We start from the raw sequence: 23725 nt of genomic DNA, 5'->3' as shown, positions 1-23725 counted from the left end.
TCCTTTCCCTACAAAATAGTGTTGTTACTCTTAATTGCATTTTTTTTTAATAAAGCTTTTTTTTTTCTTTTTCTTTTTTTTTAATAAAGCTTAAAAAATAAAATATACATATGAAATCAACTTTAAGGCAAATGTGAAAATTTAAAAAATAAAGTTTTAGCTTTAGTACTTCGATAACTAAGACTGAAACTGAAAAAAAAAGATCAGAATAGAATAAAACATAAAAATGACAAAAGCACACAACAAAATGACTAAGGTGTTAAGTAAAATTCAAAAACAAATGCTTGTTCAGAATATAAATAAATACTAATAACGTTGCTACAAAATATTGTAAACACTTAAAGATGCTCTTGCCAATTATTATTCTCTCATAGTTAATTTTTTAAATTAATTTATATTTATACCAGTAAAGCAGGACTATATTAATTACTGAAATTGACATTAAATATAAATTAAAGCTAAATAGAACTATAAAAACTGAATAAAAATGACAAAAGCACATGCCAAAATGCCAAATGAATGCGTATTCAAAAGTATTAATACATAATATAAGTGTACTATAAATTACACTAAAATAACACTGCTACAAAATATCTCAGATATTTATTCTGAACACTTAATGGTGCACTTACTAATTATTATTCTCTTTAAAGTGGCTATAATAGTCATAGCACACATATTTAGTATTTGTTTCATGCATTCTGTTTCTCTTCAAATTAAATTTCAATTAATTCAGCCCTAAAAGTTTGGCATCTGGAGCCTTGCACGTGTGGCCTGTTTGATACTTGAACAAATGTAAGATGGAATATTGACCTGTTGACTCAAAAATGTCAATCTTACAGGACTGTCACTGTGAAATCCTCGGATTGATTTATATTTGGGTGCCGTCGCGGTCCAAGGACAGCGTCACACGACCAAACCCTGAGCACTGTTCTTCAGCAGCTTCGGAGTCACTCAAACCTCCTTTATGAGATGTGTGTGTGTGTGTTTGTTTGTTCCAGAACTCCATGAAGGTGATGTTTAAGTGTCTGTGGAAGAACTGTGAAAAAGTCCTCAGCACTTCCTCAGGGATCCAGCGCCACATCCGCACCGTGCACCTGGGGTGAGCCCTGATCACACACACCTCACACATTCGGTCTGCAGTTTGAATGTTTACAAGTCTTCTACACAGAAATGAGAGAGACATATGAAAGTACCACTCATTGCTTTTGGACTGGAGATGAATCTGAGGGGCCCAGATTGTCTGTCGCTCTCTAAAGACGGGGCGGCTCAGTGAGCGCTTCCCTTTCTGAGCACCATAACAGGAGGTAAAGGGGAACCACATTCTGATGGAAGTAGTAAGAGTGTTTTTATAGCCTCTTGTTGCTACCTGACCTTCCCATATAAACTCAATCCAGTGTGAATGTGTTGGCGCTGCTGGCCCCTGCTGGCCGCCTGTGGACGTGCACACACATCCAAACCGGCCTGACTTTCAGTGTGGTGTGTTTTCAGGCGAAACGGAGATTCGGACTACAGCGATGGCGAGGAGGACTTCTACTATTCTGAGATCGAGGTGAACATGGACACGCTTTCGGAGGGGCTGTCCAACCTCACGCCCACCTCTCCTACTACGTCCGGCCCGGCCCCCGTCTTCCCCGTCTTGACCTGTGATGCGTCTCGATCTGAGCCCGCCCGTATGATCCACACCCCCCTCAGCCAATCAGCACCTTCGGCTCTGTGCCATATCCGCACTGACCACGCTTACCAGGTAACACAGCTTCTGTTTCGGCTGTCTGTGTCTGTGTGCAGACAGTGTATCATATTATGGGCTTGAGGTGTAGTGATCAAGTCTTCATGGACACGTTTATCAGTGTGTGTGTGTGTGGGTGTGTGATTTTACTTTGGAAACATCATAGTCTTTTAAATCTCCCACGCAAGGCTCTGTTTTAGTTATTAATGCGACTCAAATCTCTCTCCATCAGAGTCAACAGAGAGATTTAAAGAGACAGGGTTCACTTAAGTTGTGTTTGCAAACCTGTATGAATTTATTCATGAAGGTCATTCTATGACTGTTTGGTTACCAACATTTCTTCAAAATATCTCGTGTGTGTGTGTGTGTGTGTGTTCAGCAGAAGAAAGAAGCTCGTACCGGTTTGGAACAAAATGAGGGCGACAAAAAGCAAAATCAAAAGAAATAAGCTATTATATTTTGTATGGAGAAGCTAAATCCAAATTTGAAGACCATTTTGCCAATATTACATTATTTTCATGACAATTTATTGCAGTTCCCCCTACTTTCTCATTAGCATAATGTCTTAAAGGGATAGTGTACCTGAAAATTATTATTGACTCACCTTTGTGTCTTTCCAAACCCACCTCTTCTTTGGAAGATAAATAAGTCTCATCATTTATTAAATCATTCATATGCAACCATAATTTTAACAATGCAATGAAATCTTATCCATATGATTCAAGTGGTTTAACCCATGATCACTGTGTATAATGAATGGATTTCATTTATATATATATATATATATATATATTAGCATGCAAATTGTGGTTGTATGGACTTGCCATGAATGGACAAAATGATAAGAGAGTATTCAAAATATCTTCATATGTGTTTAAGAATGTCTTTTTTAACGGCAATTCTCATTCTAAACTAATGTAATAAATTCATTTTTCTGTAGTACGGAACAAATAATGGAGTGATTGTTTCATTAAAGAAGTAAAATTAAAGATAAAGATTTCAATTTCAATTAAAGAAAAATACTATCATAAGTATACTAAAGCATGAACAAATACTACCATGATGTATAAATATGTTACTATTTATTAAATAATATGTAATTAGTAGCAATACAGTATTGAAAAATGTAGGATGTGCTTAATTGTTACTAATAAAATAAAAATTAATAATAATTCTTTATGCAACAAAAAATGTCATTCTCAAAACTATAATGTCTTATATATATTACACACATATCTATATATATATATATATATATATATATATATATATATATATATATATAAAATAATGATTATTATTATTTTGGTGTGATTATTTGACTTTCACATAAACCTCATTGAATCTTGTTGGATTTATGTTTAAAACAAGAAACTAATTGCCAGAAAACTTTATGCAAATATACATTTTTGCAAAATGAAAATATCTTGGGAAAAAATATCTTGGAAGATCTTGAAGTGCACTTGATGTTTCGATACTTTACCGAAGAGCAGGGATTTGCAGTCTGACCACATTTGGAGTTTCTTGAGAAATTCTGTCCCAAATGGAATGAATGACCTTCCTGAAATCTTCCAAGCGGCCAGAGATCTGTGTATCTGACCTTTGCTAGTGCACCAGACTGAGGGATCTGTTGAGTATCAGATGTGTCTCTGTAGTAGCTGGAGTCGGTTTAGTCGAAGTATTTATGTGTCTGTGTGAAGAGGTCAGCGAAGGCCATGATTCAGGAGCCGTATCTGCTCTCTGCTGCTCAGACAGTCTGTTTTTAACCATTTCTAATGTGACTGGCTTGTGCTGATTGAGTCTTTGGGGCAGCTCTTCTTGGCTCTCTCTGCTGGCTTTGCTAACACCGCGTCTTACACACACTGTGTTTTTCAGGCTACAACCCCTGTCAGCATTCCCAGCATGCCCTCTGATCCGCCTCACAGTGAGGATAGGATCAGTGTATCCTGGCAGTCGCCCCCTGTCATTTATAAAGCTCTACCGGTGAGATGGCTACCTCTTTCTTTCTTGTTTTCTTCCTCTCAGAGACGTATTCGACAGCGTGTGTCACCTTGTAAAAGCCTGGACTCACTAAATGCTGAAAGGGCAGTGATCCTGTGAACCCGGTTGAGTCTTGTTTGTCTTTCTCTGTCTCCTGGGGTCTTTCAGAAGTTGCACTCGCATGACTTTTGGTTTCCTGTCTCAGATGCTTCTGCAAAACAATGAAAGTAGCTTCCAAACAAAGGAACTGCAAAGTGCCTGTCATATAAAACACAGTTTATTATGAACTAGATTAGACTGTGATCAAGTGCTGTTATACACCAGTAATTGGCGCTGTTTGCTAAGAAAGCGTAACTCTTACTATTACTTTGCCTTGGAAAGTAACCATGATAATGTATCACTTAGAAAGCAGAGTGTTAAATGAGATATGTCTTAACTTTTGTGTTAAAGTAATGGTTGAGTTTTTTTGTTAGATCACCTTTAACATAAAGTGCTTTTGCAGGGCCCGATGACTCAGATCCGCACTGTTAGCATCGGTGAGAAGAGACAGCCTGTTAACCACACCACTGTCAGCAAAACACACGCCAACACCACCTCCAACGCCAAACCCACTACTGGAACCAGGTGAGCTGTCCACATGCTTTTGGTTTAACGTGTTTTTATAGCCTTGCATCACAGCTGAAATGGAAACTATGTGAAATGCATTCCCAGGAAACCGCGTGGCGAAGCCAAGAAGTGCCGAAAGGTGTATGGCATGGAGAAGAGGGACCTGTGGTGCACAGCGTGCCGCTGGAAGAAGGCCTGCCAGCGCTTCACTGACTGAGCGTTATCCCTCACCCCACTATAAAACGTGCTCTTTTATTGCGGCTGTCCCATGGACTGAGCGCCGGTGTCTCCTGCACACTCTCAGAGCGAACTTCACGAGCTGAGATGTGTCCGTCTGAAGCGTGTGGCCTTTTTAATGTCACTGATTCCTCCAGGCCACCAGGGGTGCTCTTATCCTACCGCTTCCATGGTGGAACACTGAGACTTTCATTCAGAAAAAAAAAATTGATAAAAAGCAAAAAAAGATTTTAGAAAAAAGCTTTTGCTGCATTGCATATTAAGGCTAAAATATTTGTTTTCTTCCATAATCCAGAAACAATTCAAAGCCGATTTTTTTTTTTCTACAGCTAACAATTTTCCATGATTTTTAGTGTGGCAGACTTTATACATAACAGTTTTTACTGTCTGTGGAAAAACTCCCTAAGATACTTTCGATGGTTATTATTTAGGGATGCACGATATTGGATTTTGGCTGATATTCGATATGCCGATATTTTCAAAATAATTTTGGCCGATGTCGATACCGATATCGATTATATATACAAATATATACTGATATATTTAAACTTTAATTTTACTGAAGAGAAATCCATGTATCTCTTCTGTACTGATTCTACCATAAATTTATTATTTTACAAATGTAGACAGACATTCACATCTGAAAAACAGGTCAATTATTTCACTTGGAGAATATCGGTTTGGCTCATCGGCAGAAATATTCATATCGATACCGATATTGTGCCGATATTATCGTGCATCCCTATTATTATTGAGTATTCCAAACCGTTAACCCTCTTAAACCGGGTTGCACTTAGCGAGCAACTCAAATTGGTTTCATTTATCATTTAAGCTTTGTTCAAAATCAGACTGTTTCTGGACATACCGCTTCATTTTGCCTACAAGCACTTTTTAACGGCCATTTCTATTTTGATCAAGCAGAGTTCAGTTTAGCGCTGCATCACAATCGGCGGGTTGAGCGTTTTAGCAAATAGTCAAGAACTGTTTCAACACACATTGCTAAAGTAATACCTCTAAACGAGAATGAGCCTTTCGGAGAGAGCCTTTAGTGTACTTCAGCGCGAGTAGTTGTAGTGCAGTGAATGTAAACTGGCTTCTCTCGGCGCTAACACACCCAAACTATCCTGTCCCTCACAGATCAACTGCCTCTTCATAAGCTATGAGGTTTATTCCTGTCAGTCCACAGTATTAATTCAATGGCAGGCACTTTAACCGATTTTACAGACAATCTGCTGTCCAGGGAAGACATCCCAGTCTAATGTGATCCATAAATCAAGTGTTTTCCACACAAACACGCCTTCATGCATAACACGGCCAATTCAAGCCGCATTATGCTCCTTAAGGAATGATTTCCATCTCATTCAGCATGTGGATGTTATTCACGTAAAGGAAACGTTTGCGCTGATAACGTGTAGATGTCGTCCACTCTGCTTTCTTTTCATATCGAGGTGATCATGTGATGTCTTCATGTAAACTCGATATAAGCCAAGCAGTTCTTACACTGCAAAATATGAAATATGATTTGTCTTATATACAAATATCTAAAACATTCTTCAATCAGGATGCATATGCGTGAGAAAGAAAATGACTTGTTTTACGAAGAAAAAAAAGTATCGGAATTTAGTGATTTCATGCTTAAAACAAAAGTTCATTTTTCTTAGATTCTTTTTCTCGTTTTTAGCATAAACTCACTTACTTTTGGATATGTTTTCAGAAAACTGAGTAAATCAGAGTAAATGTATCTTGATTTAAGAATGCTTGAATAACAAAAACATATTACAAAAGATATTTTGAACTAATAAAACACTGACAGTCATTGGACATTTGAATGTGATCTGAATCTTAAAGGGACAGTTCACCCCAAAATAAACATTGTCGTCATTTCCTCACCCTCATGTCATTTCAAGTCTGTTTGACTTGGATTTATAATGGAAAAATATAATTTTTTTATTTATAATTGTATTTTTGTCCATACAATTGAAGTTAGATGGGGTCACAAACAACATTGGACCCCATTGGCTTTCATTGTGTGCACAAAAATGCCAAAGATAGTGAGACATTTTTCAAAAAAGTTCCACAAAGAAAGAAAAAGAAGAAAAGTAATAGTCATGGAACAACATGAGGAATGATGAGAACTATCCCTTTAGGTTCCAAGATGCATTTTTATGTTTTACGTTTATCATAAAAACTCATAAAAGAAACTCTAATTCCGACCCAAATACATTTTTGACATTATATTTGACCTTCCAGGCAGTATAGGAATTAAATCATGTTTAAATCATGACCAAAACTGGCAATCAAAATGTAGCTCTCAAAACAATTAATAAATAATAAAATGTAGCAGTTTAACCATTAATGATGGAAATCAAAGAAACAATCAAGCAGGTTCGTAATTGCCAAATGAACGAGTTTATCAATATATATTGTCCAATCACAGCTTAGAGCAGCTTTGTCTCCTCTTTCCCAGAGGTCAGAAAGGAAAGAGCGTCCCTCTCATGATCATAACTTTCACTAAGTGCCAATGAGAAGAACAAGAGGGAAAGAATACAATTGCACTAACTTGTACTGCACAAAACGTATATTTTTATGTACCTTTTTTTTACGCAGAATTTGAAGTTTTTAAAAAGCAAATGCTTAATGGTTGTCTGTCGACCGACCGCCGTGATTCTCTCTTCGGGTCAGGGATGGGGTCAATCCTCTGACCCTGCTACTATAAGCTTACGAGGCGGTACTTTGCGGCGGCGTGTTGATTTGGGCCTCGCAGTGCGTGACACGGGTCATGTGACTGCAGGTGACTATCATCCAGGCTGGTTTCTAGGGAACGTCACTGTCTTGATTTCAAATAAAGATGGTTTCCTATGTTCAACATTGTGTTTGCCTTCATAGGAACAGAGTCGAGGGAAGATTTGGATTTTAGGCATCAGGTGGTCAGACAGTGTCGCTTTAAATACCTTCATCAATTTCATGGCTTTGATATGATATTAAATCCATACGAGGATGCCTATACGTTTTTAAAATTCACTGTAGTGAATATAACGTGTATATATATTCATTGTATATTTTGGGGAAACAGGGGAAAAAGAAGCATCAACGAATGTAAAATCTACTAAATGAATCGCATGCAATCTGAGTTCGTTTTATCGGCTGTCTCACACAATTTTCTCTTGTTTTCTTTCATATCAAGTCGTTAGAACCACTCAGTGTTTTTCTTTAGTTTTCATGTTCAGTTGGCGCTTGCATTGATGCCTTTTCATTGTTTTGTGTACATCACGGAGTATGTACTATTGTGAGGCAGGAGGGACGTTACTATGTGGATCATTGCGTCATTCTGCCCTGCACATTCCGATAGATGATTTTACGTTAGTTCGTATGAGCCTTTGTCTATCTGTTCCCCATTATTCTGACTTCACTGATTGCCTGTTGCTTTTCAGCCAGGATATTAAGCTAAACACCCAAGAAAATGTGTAAAAAACAAACAAAAAAAACTCCACATTCTTTCTTTGTAACATTTTGGAATGTTTCCGCGTCTTTAAAAGCATCATAATAATCCCACTATTCAATACAGATTGTTTTTTCAGAACAACTCTTCTGGGCCTTGTTTAACTGTTGAGGTCTTGTAACTTTGTCGAGCGTTTCTTTTTCTTTTCATTGGTTGAAATTTGATGCATGTCATGTATCATCTTTGTACTATCTTGCTTTATTGGAACCATTATAGTTTTTCAGAAGTTGACAGTGACGTGTTGAGTGAATGAACGAGAGGATGGAGGTGTTTTTGGTGTTGACTTTGGTTGGTTGGTGATGAGAGTGTGATTTCTGTGGCTGTAATGTGGAGCTTGGAATAAACATGGATTTCAGAACGGTGTTTGATTCCTTCTTTATTTGTGCAGTTTAGTTTTTTTTTTTTTTAAGCGTGTTATCGCAGGTCTAGAAAATGATCTCCAGTAAAACATCTTTTTACATTTCACTGATATTACATAATGTTTCCAGTGTTAATATACACTAACGTTCACAAGTTTTGCATTTGTGTCGCATTTATTGAATCAAAAATACAGTAAAAACAGTAATATGGTATAGCAGTATTACAATTAATATATAAAAAAAACATTTTCTATTTTAATATATTTTAACGTGATTTATTCCTGTGACGTAACGCTAGATTCAGTCATTACTCCAGACTTCAGTCACACGATCCTTCAGAAATCATTCTAATACGATGATTTGAGGCTTATGTATATAATCACTAATCATGATGATAGTCATTCAACTATATTCTGATCATCAGTTAGCAATTAAAGTAGCTGAAAAAAGGAAACGTACTGTAATAAAAAATCGATTTTATAAAACGTCAATGGCTACTTCTCACACACTTCAACAGATTGAATGAGGTTTAAAACATGTGCACGAACGAGCATTTCAGTCATAAGTGTTCCCCAAAGATTACTCAACACACTAAACCTTTGATAAAACAGATGCCAGGTAAAAAATGAATCCCATTGCCCTGCTGTCAGCCGTGTGTCATCGTCCTCCGCTCCAGTAGGTGGTGCTGTAGTTCACACCAGCAGTGGGTTGTCCAGTACTGCTACTCCTGCAGCCACGCCCCCGTCAGCATGCTCTGAGCTCTTGGTCCTCAGCAGGTGGCCCGCGCACTCATTCAACACCGTGTCTTTGCCTTTCCTGTGTGTGAAAAAGTTGCAGTCATTTGCTGTAACATAGGAAACTTTAAGATGCTTGTAACTTTTAACAATGATCCCACCTGACATACGCCCCAAATATGCCCAGCTCACTCAGACAGGAGTTCAGTCTCAGAGGAGCTCCGGGCCTGAGCAGGTAGTTCTGGACCGGGACGGGCTGGATCTTGTCCATCAGGATGTAAGCCGTCCTCTCGGTGGAGTTCTTCAGGTTCTCCAGCACTTCACAGATCTCACTGCCGTAAATGTTGTTACCTGTGGCACACCGTAGGAAATCTTTGAGCAAGTGTTTGTGATGTCTTTGTGTGAACACCACACAGGACTCGACGTGGGACTACTCACCACCTCCCTCCCTCTGAGGTTTCAGCACGTACTGATCAGGTTTGGCCATAGCCATTGCTACGGTTTTATCACCTTCTTCTCCCTGTGGAAAGACAGGTTGACCATTGAAAATCCATTTCAAAAAAGTAACAAAAAAAAAAAAAAGTTAAATATTCACTGTGGTACTCAATCCTGCTTATGAAGTTCAGCCTTTCTGAACGTTTAGTGTCCTACCAAGGTGATCATACAATAAAACTAATTAAAAACGAAAATGGAAATAATTCTAATAAAATAATAATTAGCTAAATACATAATGGTACAATTGCTTCTGTCAATAGATATACAGACACGTCGCAGAGAGCATATATATATGCAGCAGCTGTATGAATGGGCATACAGTATATAAATCCCAAAGGAGATCTAGACAGGCGGAGCTGGAGGAGGTGGAGGGTTTCTGATGGTGTAAGGCAGGAGTAGCTAAGAGTGAACACTGAACCAGATTGCTTAAATATGGTTCAAGTAACCTCCCTGGCTGCAGAATCAGCTGTAGCCAGTCGTGTTGTGCCCTACTAGTAACTGATGCGATTACTAGCAGACTGCATGTTAAGTGATCTATCAGCCTGCGCCATCTAGAGTTTCATGACTAAAATAGGCATTTAAACAAGAACATTTTTCACCTAAAATGTTCACCTTATTTACAACACATTAATTACTTCTTAATCTTGCTCTAATATGAATTAATTTGGCGAATTTTAACTGAGTGCGCTCTGTGCTGCTCAGTGCTCCTGTAGTCTACACTGAAGACATAGAGCGCCCTCTCATGGCTGTAGACAGTAATGTTTTCTCTTGGTTCTTGGGTCTAAATAAATGCAACTTATAGTCCAGTGCGACTTATATATGTTTTTTTTCCTCATCATGTCGTATTTTTGGATTGATGCGACTTATACTCAGGTGCGACTTATAGTCCGAAAAATACGGTAATTTACATAAGAGCAACAAACCATTTCCATATAAGGGCTTTGCGCACAACCCTTCCTTCAAAGGTTTTCATCGTGTTTTGTAACTTTAGTAAATGGAGAATGTACAAAGTAACACATCTGTAGCAATAGTGTGAAAGTGCATAGCAGATAACATGCAAAATACCATTATAAGCAGATATCTATTGGTATAACGTCTCACATGACTAAAATTGCATCATCGTTTTCAAAAACCTCCGTTTTCACAGTCCACACTACAACGCCGGTTTCAAATTGATCTATTTTGGAGAGCGTTTTCAAAAAGATCAGTTTTCCTTGATTAAAACACACTCAGTGTGGACTGAAGGCCATAACAGAGACAAAAAGATGCGTTTTCAAATGAAAACGTATTAGTGTGGACAAGGCCTTTATTACGCTGATTCCTGTGTAACCTCGAGTGTTTGGTTCAAGTGCTTCACTAGAGTTAAATCTAATCGTAGGGTATATCTGCTCAAGCAGGATTCAGCACCCCAGTTTATCAGTGTTGTTCCTCTACCATGTCCAGGGTGTACAGTCCAGCGAAAGTGGCCCGAATCTGAGCAATTGTTTCAGGTTCGTCAGGGAAGAAGCGCTCCAGAACCCCTGGCCGGGCCAATTCCTGCTGCACCTTCTTAGTCCCGGCGAGATGGGTACTGATGTCGGGACACTTGACAGCCAGAGAGCGCTCCATCATCAGACGGGCCTCCCAGCTCTGAAACATGCATCAGCTTATGAGTTTCATTCCCACAAAACACCGAAAACTGATCATTTCTGACAAGAATCTTTTTTACTATGGGACAAAAAAAATAAATAAGTGTCCTCACCTTCTCTGAGGTGTAGTTTTGGGGCATGTATCCATTACGGAAATAGACAATGGCGATCTCACGACCATCTCTGCAGGTTGCATTGAAAAAATGGAAGAAAAAAAGGCCTTTACTGACATATGTGTACAGTCGTGACTAAATTTCAATCTATGTGGAACTTCTGAAGTTGGACAAAAATAGTCATGTAACGGTGTTTTAATGACTGAACATTGCTGTTCTCCAATGCTAATGTTAGTGTGTTACACAGACGGGAAATGTGCAAGTCATAAGCACTCACACAAAGAGCCTCCTGCTCTCATCTAGGGATCCAGTTCTGGAAACATCTTCAAACTGTCTTCTTATTACAGGAATATTTCTGCACATAAACAGTACAACAGATCATCACATAATTCCTGTAACTAACTCCCTAACCATATAGTGAGTACATGTAGTTAATTAATAATAATCAGTGCTTATATGCATAATTATATCGTAACAAGGACACCTTAAAATAATGTGTAACCCAGAATTACATGTTGATCATGCCTGTAGTAAGTACATAGTAGTTCATGTAAAATAACGTGACACTGAATCCTGATTACTACTACTTCCTGTACCTTTTCCACAGCTCATTCTCTACATATCGATGGTCATAAATATTCCTCTGAACGTCTTCAATCAGAAACATGACCACTGCCCTGTAAGGGAAAGCATCAGACAAAGAAGCGATCACTTTATCATTTCGATTACAAAGTAAACATTTATAAAGCACGAAAGTGACAGCAACTCTAATTTTCTAAATCCATTTTTTAATCTTTCAATGATTTCTGATAATCCAGTTTGCACAAATCAGAGCACAAGACATTTTCTAGCACACCTTTCAGATCCATAGAGCTCCCAGGCCTGGGCCAAACCCCTGGCCAGACCTGCTGCTGGGTTGTTGTCCAGCACTTTTCGAGACTCCTCGGACAGGTTTGCCACCTTCAGAATGTGCCTTACAGGAACATGAAACAGCGTGTCACAGCACTGACCCTACCCTTTATATACAGTGATGAACCAGTGCAGTCTGGAGCTTTAAACTGACCGTGTAGCTCACACTTACCGATGGACATCCGGTGTCCGTGAAGCAAGACCGCCAAAACTTGCAGCAATAGTGTTGATTTCAATCTGCTTTAGAGACGTCCCACCGTCTGGACTCCGGTCCAGCATGTAGTCTGAGCGATTCAAGCCCAGCACTATTGACTTGGGGAAGAAATAAATATATCTTCATAATCTACACAATGGCATTAATATTACAGTTATAGGAGTCAGCTGTACTACTGTAAAAGATACTGTACATGCACAAAACCGATCAAAAGTTTAGGGTCCTCCTATGTGTAATAGACTTTAAAATAGCTGTTTTTATTGTCATTTAGTCCTGTGATGCCAAAGCTGAATTACTCCATTACTTGTGTCACATGACCCCTCAGAAACCATCCTAATGTGCTGTATCAGTGTTGAAAACAGTTGTGCTGCTTCATATTTTAGTGGAAACTGACATTTTTTTCCAGGATTCTTTGGTGAATAGAAACTTTAAAAGAACAGCATTTATTTGAAATAAATCGAAATCTCTCGTAGCATTATGTCTTTACTGTCACTTTTTATCAAATTCTAACTTGCTGAATAAAAAAAAAACTATGAATTTATTTAACAAACATTTGAACGGTAGTGTCCAACAGAACATGGACAAATGTTGCAAACTAATGTGTAATGTGCCATTTTTAAATAATAAAGAAACGACATACCTGGGGCCGAGGTTCCTGTTGAACTTGTTTGTATATGTTGAAAAGTCTTGCAGTAAAACTGTCAACTCTGATGGTGCTGTTGAAGCAAGGAAAAAATCGTCAGAATCAGACCACACCAAAATGATTAAAGTTTGAATTAAAGGTCAAGTGTGTAATTCTGGTGCCACTAGATGGGCCTGCAAAAATACTGATGGAATAGCAGTTTCCCATTGGTTGGACAGACATATAGCCCCGCCCCAAACTGCAGTGTTAAGAGTAATTCAATAGAGTCGGTCATGTCCCACCTGGCCAGAGTTTCCTCTAGGAAGGAGTGATTCTGGCTGACCCGGTCCACCAAGCGGTTGAAATGTGTCTGTACTGCCAGAGCCTGCTGAAACAGAGCTGTGGGCACCGGCGTGGGAAACAACGTGAACGGTGCATAACTCACCACCTGTCAACAAACAGACGTTACTCGACATGTATATACACGACCAAAACCCCCCTGAGTCTGTGAGCCGCGGGTTTGAGCCCAGTGTTGACTCAGCGGGGCAGAACTAACTCTCCATAATCCAGCAACAATAGATGACCCCAGGACAGACAGAATTCCAGCCATGACTGTGTATTAACTGCATCTCTGTGACTGCTAGTGTTTCAATCACAATACTCATCTGAAACCATGTATGCCTGTATTTATTTTGAATAACGGCGATCCAAGAGTTTAGGTTAGACATCATAGATCTGTAGGGTACGCTGTAAATAAAAGATTTTTTGCTTTCTATTAATTTTTTTTATTTTTAAGTCAATATGTTACTAGTGGTTTATTTCTAATTATTTGTGAAAGGTGCTAGCAATTTCTGATAAATGTCAACTTGTTAATCACAGGTAAAACCATGCGCTGCCTCTCACCACCGTGGTAAAAATTTTATATTTTGTTTCTATAGTATTTGTTATGGGGGGAAAACTCATGTTTTTCATGTCTGCGCTGTTTCTTCTGACTTTAAACTAGTTTAAATCACAGAGAAGTGTTTTTCATTCACATTGGCCCCAGTGCCACTGGTTATAATTTGCAGAGTGCATAAACATTATATCGAACTTCTGTCAAACTTCTGCTATAATTTTAGAGGACAATTTCAAATTATACATTAAGTAATATATTCAAGATAAATATTACACAGGAATATAGATGGGTTTCCCAAAACAAAACCTGCTCCTGGTGGGCTTCGCAGTGCTTGTTAAAGGGCCGTTTCTTCTAGACACCTGAAAGAGTGATGTGTGCTCTTACGTCAGGAGAGTTTGGGGTCTCTTTGGTGCGCATCAACACCCCGTGTAAAAGTGCGGTGTCTTTAGCGATCTCCTCTATATCTTTGATCAGATGTTCATCTTTCAGGACATCCTCTCGTTTCACAGACATGGCAGCAAATCTACAATGACAAGAAAACACATATGTGGTGCACAGCCTGACAATTACAAGACATATGGATTTTCAGACACATGATATTGTTGTACTGCAGACTGTATTATTAAATGATTATATCAAGTTTATATTATTACACTTCTGCGTTCACAAAAAAGCATGTAAGTTACATAGCCTATACACAAATGATGCGTGAAAACGGAAGTGACTAGATTAGGACTTAAAGCAGGGTCACAGATGAATGAGACAGTGTCAGTGACATCACATGAGACGCTGGAGTGATGTGAAGAGAAGACAGCAGAGTGTGCACTCAGCATGACACTGCACAAATACACTGGAGCACATCTACAAACATGTCAACACCGCCTCGTGTCGAGTTACTGTGACCTACCTGCGCGGTTCGGTCGCTCTCGTGGCTCCTGAGGTCCTCGTTTACAGTGAGTCTGTGTGATATTAAAGGGCTCAGAGCTCGGGCTGAGATCAGATCAGACCGACACTCACATGAGACGCTTTCAAAGTCGGACGTGCTACTCACTGCTCATTCACTGACGATATCCAATCAGTGAGCAGAACCCTGACGAAGCCGCTGTCCAAGTGCGCGCGCTATCCAATCAGTGATTAGAACGCTGATGACGCCGCTGTCCACGTGCGCGCGCAGCATCATACATCTGTCTTACTTCTTAATATAAGTGAGCTTGGTCAGCTTGACTCAGCTATATTCCTTTTAAGAATTTTCCAGGAAATGTCTTTAATTTTGGGGCTTCGTTAAAAGACTATAACACTGTATTTAATGCCATTCTAGATAATAAGCTTTAATCCTGTTTCCATTTATAGCCCTTTGTGCGAAATCATATCAACAGAAAATCTATTCCAGCGCCTTCTTTTAAATGGATGGCATTGTATGATGTTATTTGGAGTGTTGCTTGGTGTCTTTCACACAAATATTTATTAACAAACAAAATAAAAGAAGTCACATTTAAAATATTACATACACGTAGATGCTACCCTTGTTAATACGTGTATGCAAAATACTGAAAATAATGTACTTTCTGTGAAGAGACCATTGTACATCGTTGGTCTTAAATCGTTTGGAATGAGTTATGAACCTATCTCTCAGATAAAACAAATGTTAGAATATCTATCAATACTTATGATATTATTTTCTTTTATTATAACTCTAACTTTTGTATTCAATATATTGTTAATCTTTTTATTATACTTGGCAAATGTATTATTCATAAGTGTAATTTTTTGGATAAGAACCCAGTACTCTACATTTTTCTGGTTGACTATAATTCTTACATTTTATCATTGATGGGCATAAAAACAAAAAGTCATATAAAAAAAAAAACAGAAAATGCTTTCGATGTTTAACCTTGTATAATTCCCCCCTCTGGTTTATGTTATTTATTTGTTTGTTCTTTGATTTATTTATTCATTTTTTTTTTACTTTTTTTTTATCCTGCATTATTATTATTCTTTCTTTTTTTTTTGTATTTTGTCCTCTATTGTTTTTTAGGTTGTTGTGGTTAAAGGCTGGTTATTACATGTTTTAATAATAAAACAAACAAATAAATAAATAATATAAGTGAGTTTTCTTAAATAAAAATATTTCTTAGGCTATTGATTTTTGTTTTTTTGTTAGTAAGACATTTACATTTACATTTATTCATTTAGCAGACGCTTTTATCCAAAGCGACTTACAGATGAAGACAGTGGAAGCAATCAAAAACAACAAAAAGAGCAATGATATATAAGTGCTATAACAAGTCTCAGTTAGGTTAACACAGTACACGTAACATGGGATTTTAACTAATATAATAAATAAAAAGAAAACAGATAGAATAAAAAAATAAAAGAATAGAGCAAGCTAGTTAGAGGTCTTTACACATACACACACACATACATATACAGTTGCATAATAAATGAAAAGAAAATAGAATACAAAAAGATTAGAAAGGTAGTTAGATTTTTTTAAAGAATAGAATTAGAATAGTGAGTGTTAAAGTTAGAGGGTCAAATAAAGATGGGAGAGATGTGTTTTAAGCTGATTCTTGAAGATGGCTAAGGACTCAGCTGCTCGGATTGAGTTGGGAAGTTCATTCCACCATGATGATACATGGAGCAAACCTTTTTTTCCTTCTATTTTTAATATTATTTAAATCGTATTTCAGTTTGTACTTTCAAAATGTGTAAATGTGAGAAATATGCCAATAACTTGCTGGTGAATTCTTTAATTTTGAAAGTTCAATAAAAAATAAACAATTTGCATCAATATCGCTACTGAACTTTATAAAAAATATATTAACGGGGTATAGCTAGACAATGAATTATTTGAAATGATCATTCTTATTAGTAACTATTGAACAACTGTTTTGCATTAGAAATGTAAAATAATGATACAGTTATATCCTGTGATGCAAACTATGGACCTTTTTCCCACAGATTCCACCGCTGTGAATCTTTAATTCCTGAAACCATTACATTACAGCCTTGGCTGTCTCAAAACATATATATGGTCTTAAGTCTAACATAAATATATATACTGATCAAACAGTGTTTTTTTTTTTTTGCTGTTGTTGTTGTTGTTAATGATATTAATTTTCACCCAATGCTGATGTATAAATGTAATAAAGAATTTGCTTCCACGTCTTTAGTCGGATGCAATTTAATGTATATAAAACTAAATGGGCTCCTTTTAAAGGTTTGTCTCACAGTTGGCCAAGTGTAACAGAAGTGTCCTCCAGGTGGCGATGTTGGCTAACGTCCACACGCGTGCTGTCAAAGAAGAAGAGCTGTTCTCGCGAGGCTGCGGTTTCCGCGATCTGCTGTTTTCGATTTGGCTGCCTCCTCGAGCGGTGCAGCCGAATGATATTTCTTAAACAGCTGAAGAGACAGAGGAGGAATCGGAGTTTTGTCGGGGCTGTAATACCACAGGGGTATAATGTGTCCTGCAGTACTCCTGTCGCTTACAATTCTACCTTAACACATGCTAGAAAACATATTTCATGTTGCATGCTTTGCTAAAAAAATGTGGTCTTCTTAAGAAGTTTTTCCTTTCTTGTTTTTCAAATACAAATGCATAAACATTCTTATATCAAAGTACATGTGCTTGAGATGCAGTATGAAGTCCAATTTCTGAGAAATTTTATCAAATTATTTGTTTAAAACGAGCACAAATATCTTATGTTTTTTTTAATCATCATCTCACTTAATTTTAATCAGTTTCACAGAAAACAAGACTCGTGTGTTTCTCTAAAATAAGTTGTAGTTTTGAGCATTTTCATCTTTCTCATGAAACGGGCTGTTTCTGCCAGTTGTGTTAAATGGATCAGAAGTGACTGTAAAGATATTAATACAATTACAGAATATTTCATTTTCAAGCACATGCTGTTTGCTTTTAATTCTTTTGAACTTTTAATTATTCAAAGCATCATAAATAAAGATTTTCACAAAAATATGAACTGTTTTCAACATTGATAATATTGAACCAAATCAGTGAATAATGATCATGTGACAAGTTATGTGGAAATTCAGCTTTGATCACAGGAATACATTACATTTTATAATATATTGCAGTGTACCAAATCAATTATTTTATACAGTAGTAATATTTCACATTACTAATATTACTCTAATTTGAATCAAAGGAATGCAGCCTTGGTGAGACTTTTTTCAAAAATCTTTTGCGCAGTAGTTTGACTGTCTAACCTCAACACAGTGTCATAGTTTGAAGAACACAAGCATTTTCTGACGATCCTTTATCAAGATGAGCCAGATTATTGACTAAAAATGTTGGTCTGTAGACATCTTCTGAACAAGCCAGTGTTTGAGTTGACTAGTGCCTTTGAAATCCTCTTTGAAATGCTTTGTTCTTGTAAAGGCTGTGAGATCTAAACGCCCGTGTCGTTCCCTCTCTAGGGAGCTTCAGGGCATCATGGCGTGCTGTAACCCCACTCCACCACTAGTGCACCAGCAGATCAATGCGCTTCATCAGCTTCTCCTTTACTCAAGGTGTGTGCTTCTCGTTTCACTTCTGTCATATCATTTGTGCCGTATAAAATCAGTATTGACTAATAGTGGTGTCTCTCTTCCTGCTGAAAAGAGGAAATCAATGACTCCTAAAAGAACGGTGTGTTGACCGATGTGTTCAGCGTTTTTCTGTGGATCCAAACTGCTGTATTTTTGAGTTTACTCTGAATTGCCCGTTTTGCTGTTGTCTTCTAGCCACAGCCTACTTTATTCGGACCGCTCGACACCTCCCGCTCGTCTGAAAGTGATTTCCTGGACCCTTCCTACTTTGTGAGGTCTAGATATCGTGCAGACCTCACGAGACTTTTGCTTTTTGTGATATTTTAAAACCATATTTATTGATATTTTATCCACTTATGTGTTTAGAAACTCCAACCACACAACAGGAGATTATACATTTTAATAAATATATTTAGTACCTTTAGATAATATTGTATAATAATAATAATTTATACTTAATTAATATATAGATGACTTATATTTACCTTTTTTTTTATTTTATTTTTTTACATACTATATACTATTTATTGTGCAGTTTTAGTAGTGTGAATATAGTTTATCTTTTTCTTATAGCAAAATAACGTCTCCAGTTTTGATGTTTTTAAACCGTTATTAACATGACACAAAGTGGGGATGTTTAGCATTTTTTCTTTAGGACATGCTTGTATTATGTTTAAGCTAAAATATTTAGTAATAGCAATAACAAAAAACAAAAAAAAGAATTTATCTGCGGAGACTTCAATATTGATTTGCTTAACCCACAAGGACACAACAAAACTACAGAGTTCATTAATTTGATTTATAGTACCGCTTTGTATCCCTCAATCACTCCACCAACCAGAATTACAATAAAACATATTTACCAATGTCATTGACTATGAAGTTGAAAGTGGTTTAATAATAAACGACGTCAGTGACCATCTGCCAGTTTTTGCAAACATACATAGCTACACTAGGACCAGGAAAGATAACAAAATATACACAATGACCCGACTCAGAACCCAAGAAAACAACAATATATTCAAAGAGGATTTAATGAAACAAGACTGGGGAAAAGTGTACGTAGATAACGTGAATGAAGCTTATGATTCATTTTTGACTGTTGTAACATCACTTTATGAAAAAAACTGTCCTGTAGTAAAGAAAGAAGTAAAACTGAAAATCTGATGAAAACCGTGGATAACTAATGGAATATTAAATGCATGTAAGAAGGAAAATGTATAATATAATGAATTTTTAAAGAGGACAAAAGAAGCAGAAATTAAATATAAGATATATAAAGACAAACTAAACAGAATTATGAGAAGCAATAAAAATAATTATTATAGTAAACTACTGGAGGACAACAGAAGCAATATAAGAAACCCTTGGAAAGCGCTGAATGAAACGATCAAGAATAAAAAAGTCAATATGGGAGACACTAACTATTTTCTGACTAAAGATAATATAGAAGTTACGGATATGACCTTAGCTGCAAATGAATTTTAATGATCTTTGAGATCTTTGATCTGAGTTGATCCAGGCTTAGCTGAGGGGTTTGCAAAGACTGGCAGTATAAATTATGTGCTAAGCAAGTATGTAAATATTAATGAATCTATGTTTGTTAAGGAAACTGATGAAAAAGAAATTAGAGAGATAATTAAAACATTTAAGAGTAAAAAGTCAACTGACTGGAATGGTATTGACATGTTTATGGTAAAGTATTATTGGTTGTGTTGTTAAACCTTTAACGGATGCATGTAATCAATCTTTGAAAACGGGGGTTTTTCCAGATAAAATGAAAATGGCAAAAGTGATACCAATATATAAGGCTGGTGAAAAACATACACTTTCAAACTACAGACCTGTTTCACTGCTCTCTCAATTTTCAAAAATACTAGAAAAAATATTCTCTAAAAGTCTCGATAAATTCATTACTAAACATAATATACTGTGTGATCTGCAACATGGTTTCAGGACTAATAGGACAACCTCACATGCACTTATTCAATTTGTGGAAGAAATAACCACAGCACTAGAACAAAAAAATATGCAGTAGCGATATTCTTGGATCTTAAGAAAGCATTTGATACAGTAGACCACAATTTCTTTTTTATGAAATTACACAAATATGGAATTAGTGGACTGCACTTTCTTGTTTAAATAGCTACTTAAATAATCAAAGACAATGTTGAACTGCATTTTAAATTCAAAGAAAATTACCTGTGGGGTCCCCCAGGGGTCAGTGTTGGGACCATTTTTGGGTGAACTAACCCACTAACTTGTATATTAATAATGTATGGGAGGTGTAAAAAACACTGAAAATCATTTTGTTTGCTGATAATACTAATTTAGTCTGTTCTGGAGAAAATCTGCAACAACTCTTGGATACAGTGGGAAATGAATTACAAAAGATGAAGAGCTGGTTTGATGCAAATAAACTAACACTGAACTTAAGAAAAAAGCTTAACAGAATAGCGATATTACATTGGACAGTACATTTGACAACATGTGTCTGTGAGTCATTCTCATATTCCCAAAATAAAATGAATCGCATATCTCTTTCCAACAACGTAGTCTCGTATCCACTCACATGACTTCCCCTCTCATTTTCCACCTGGTTCTTCTTTTACTGATTTTGATCCTCCAAATCCTGCCTATATCTCAGAGCTACTCAGACATTTTATCCACGTTTCTCAGCACTGGTGCTGTTCCTCTTTAATTAAAAACTGCAGCTGTCACACCAGTCTTAAAGAAGCCTGGACTTGACCCTTCTGTTATGGCCAATTACAGACCAATCTCAAATCATCCGCTTCTTTCAAAGCTACTTGACAAAGTTGTTGCTTCTCAACATCAGTCGTATTTGTCATCTCTTAACCTCTATAAATGTTTCCAGTCGGGTTTTCGCACTCTCTACAGCACTGAGACAACACTTCTTAAGGTTGTCAGTGACCTCCTTATGACCGCTGACTCAGGCTCCATTAACATTTAAATGTTAGATTTCTGGAACTTCCTTATCTTGGTTCACTTCTTACCCGTCTAACTGTCAGCATTACATTGCTGTCACCAGGCTAAGCCCTCTACTGCTTTGTCTCTCTCACGGTGTTCCTCAGGGTTCGGTTCTTGGGCCTTTACTCTTTATCATCTATATGCTCCCTTTAGGTAACATTATCCGTCATCCCAGTTTCAACTTCCACTGCTATGCAGATGACACCCAGCTCTATATCAGTTCTCAACACAACTCTCCCTTTCCCACCAACTCCATATCAGCTTCTATAAATGATATAAATGTTTGGATGACCAGTAAATTTCTCAAACTCGACTTCAGGTTGTATTGACAACTAGCTTATATTGACTATTTTTGTTGTTCTGTTTAAAACCGATCAGAAACCGCTGGAAATAACAGAGTATTGAGCAGCAGCAGAAGGAGGTGCAGGAGAAGCGGAAAGCTAAAGAACGAGCCAAGAAAGCTCAAGGTACAAACAATACCGTTGTCTGATGTTTTATCAAACCATATTTGTGATAATTTAATTGTGCGTAAATGTTTGTATTTGTCTTTCAGAGGACGAAAGAAAGCCAAACTGAGCTACCAGGAGTCACTGCAAAATGTTCACACTGTTCGGCAGCAAGTAATGGTGAGGACTCTTCAGCTCCCCAACTTTACAAGATGTATTGGTTTATTTCTTTATTTTACACTAACAGGTTTTGACAATCTTGTTTTTAGGAAGCAAAGCAAGCTGGACAGAAAAGAGCGAGAGCTGTCAGTGATGCTGGGGAAGAGAGTCTTAAACCAAACATTAATGTCTCAAAGACTGAAAGCGAGACATTGGTGGCAGATCAGTCAGCTAAACCTGCTCAGAAAAAAACTGAAAAAGAAGAATGTTCAAGAGCCTGGAGTTCCCGAACAAAACTTCAAACCTTTTGACTACAGCCAGTCAAATTTTAAAATATTCGCTGGTAAGACATCTGCCTCTCTGTCGTTCTTCATATGCAGTTTTCCTGTTGGGGTTTTCAGGACACTGTCTTCATTGCTTGTATTTTTTCCACTCAGGTAAATCAAAAGAGAGTTCACAGTTTGATCCAAACAGATAAGCACATGGACCCAAGCAGAAGGTATTAACCTGTTTTGAAACGACAAGAATTTACTGTTATAGAAATATCTGCTTGGTTTGAGTTAGCGGTGCATTATCACTGATTGTTTTTACCAATTTTGATTCTTAGAAAAACCAAAAAGGACAGAAGAAAAGCGTTGTGGGTGGCAGGAGCATGTCTTATGTTCCTGCCAAATCTGACCGGTAACACATACACACACAGAACTAGACTGAAGAAATTCATCGTTGCAGGGTTAAGGAAAAAAGCATTCATATGATGGGTTTATTTCTGTTTGCAGAGGCTTTCGCCCACAACTGGCCCAAGAGACAGAAGTCTTCACCCCCTTTTGATAATAAATCTATAATGCTATATAAGCAGCACATTGACTACTATAAAATATATCCAAGCTTCATTTCTATAGTATTTCCCCCTTAAAAAAGATATACTAAAATAGTTGCTGAAATGTGAGGGTTGTACTCCCTTTTGTGAGATACTGTGTGTGTGTGTGTGTGTGTGTGTATATATATATATATAAACTTTTTTTGATTCACTTCAAATGTTGACTACTGTATGCATATATATATTGTAATACCACAGCCTCTAGGTGGCACTGAGCTCTACCTTTTATCATCAAACAAACTACCGTGCCAATCATTCACTTTTCCAACGAGAGAAACATACAGCCTGTCAAGATTATGTGAAATGGAAATCTTCAAATGACTGTCATCAAAGTCGTGTGGAGGAGAAACTGTGCTTTTATGCAACAGATAAAAGTCCTTGAATTTCTCAAATCAATTCAGATGTTTAATCTCTACAGCCGTTCTGAGAGTGCTATCATTAGGACTACACTGTAAGGTTGTTTAAGAACAGCTGGTATGATATGCCCCTGCACACTGAGAGCAGACCACACGCAGGCATGCATAACCCTTCACTTCCTGCTGCTCGAGACTGTGGTTCTTTTCTGAACAATAGGTGCAAATACTGACAGGAAACACCTCAATTCAACATGCTTTTGTCAGCTTCTACAAACACAAAGGTGACCTTGTTTTTTCTCGAGTTTATTTAAAACAACATAACTTAGGTTGA

The 23725-nt window shown here is 37.2% G+C and overlaps 2 protein-coding genes and 1 long non-coding RNA gene across 5 annotated transcripts in view; 2 read left to right on the top strand and 1 right to left on the bottom strand.

Moving 5' to 3' along the window:
• Positions 1 to 8413, top strand: part of LOC113092993 (zinc finger protein 704-like) — a 54403-nt gene extending 45990 nt beyond the window's left edge. The window contains exons 5-9 of one of the 2 annotated variants that reach the window (XM_026258806.1): positions 1002 to 1102; positions 1492 to 1747; positions 3605 to 3712; positions 4212 to 4333; positions 4421 to 8406. In XM_026258806.1, the coding sequence (XP_026114591.1) occupies positions 1002 to 1102; positions 1492 to 1747; positions 3605 to 3712; positions 4212 to 4333; positions 4421 to 4532 (699 nt within the window). In that variant the 3' untranslated portion in view covers positions 4533 to 8406. Of the gene's footprint in view, positions 1 to 1001; positions 1103 to 1491; positions 1748 to 3604; positions 3713 to 4211; positions 4334 to 4420 lie in introns of both variants that reach the window. The other variant, XM_026258807.1, reaches the window with a different exon arrangement.
• Positions 8414 to 8444: 31 nt separating this feature from the next.
• LOC113092994 (glutathione synthetase-like) lies at positions 8445 to 15102 on the bottom strand. The gene is made up of 13 exons (XM_026258809.1): positions 14928 to 15102; positions 14405 to 14543; positions 13428 to 13573; positions 13144 to 13219; positions 12462 to 12601; positions 12237 to 12353; positions 11977 to 12057; positions 11658 to 11735; positions 11381 to 11450; positions 11074 to 11268; positions 9583 to 9664; positions 9306 to 9495; positions 8445 to 9226 (listed from the first exon to the last, which is right to left on the bottom strand). The coding sequence occupies exons 2-13, from the start codon at positions 14531 to 14533 to the stop codon at positions 9103 to 9105; spliced, it is 1428 nt and encodes a 475-aa protein (XP_026114594.1). The 5' UTR covers positions 14534 to 14543; positions 14928 to 15102; the 3' UTR covers positions 8445 to 9102.
• Positions 15103 to 17339: 2237 nt separating this feature from the next.
• LOC113093002 (uncharacterized) lies at positions 17340 to 23157 on the top strand. Of its 2 annotated transcripts, XR_003287687.1 has the most exons (8): positions 17340 to 17475; positions 18458 to 18550; positions 21935 to 22023; positions 22110 to 22182; positions 22272 to 22504; positions 22599 to 22660; positions 22769 to 22842; positions 22938 to 23157. It is a non-coding gene; the product is annotated as an uncharacterized LOC113093002 (long non-coding RNA). The 2 variants fall into 2 exon arrangements; XR_003287686.1 differs by having other exon boundaries at positions 22769 to 23157.
• The last annotated feature ends 568 nt before the right edge of the window (positions 23158 to 23725 follow it).

Source organism: Carassius auratus, unplaced genomic scaffold (assembly GCF_003368295.1).
Source record: "Carassius auratus strain Wakin unplaced genomic scaffold, ASM336829v1 scaf_tig00214826, whole genome shotgun sequence".
Taxonomy (NCBI): Eukaryota; Metazoa; Chordata; class Actinopteri; order Cypriniformes; family Cyprinidae; genus Carassius; species Carassius auratus.
This window is presented reverse-complemented; position numbering and strand designations above follow the sequence as displayed.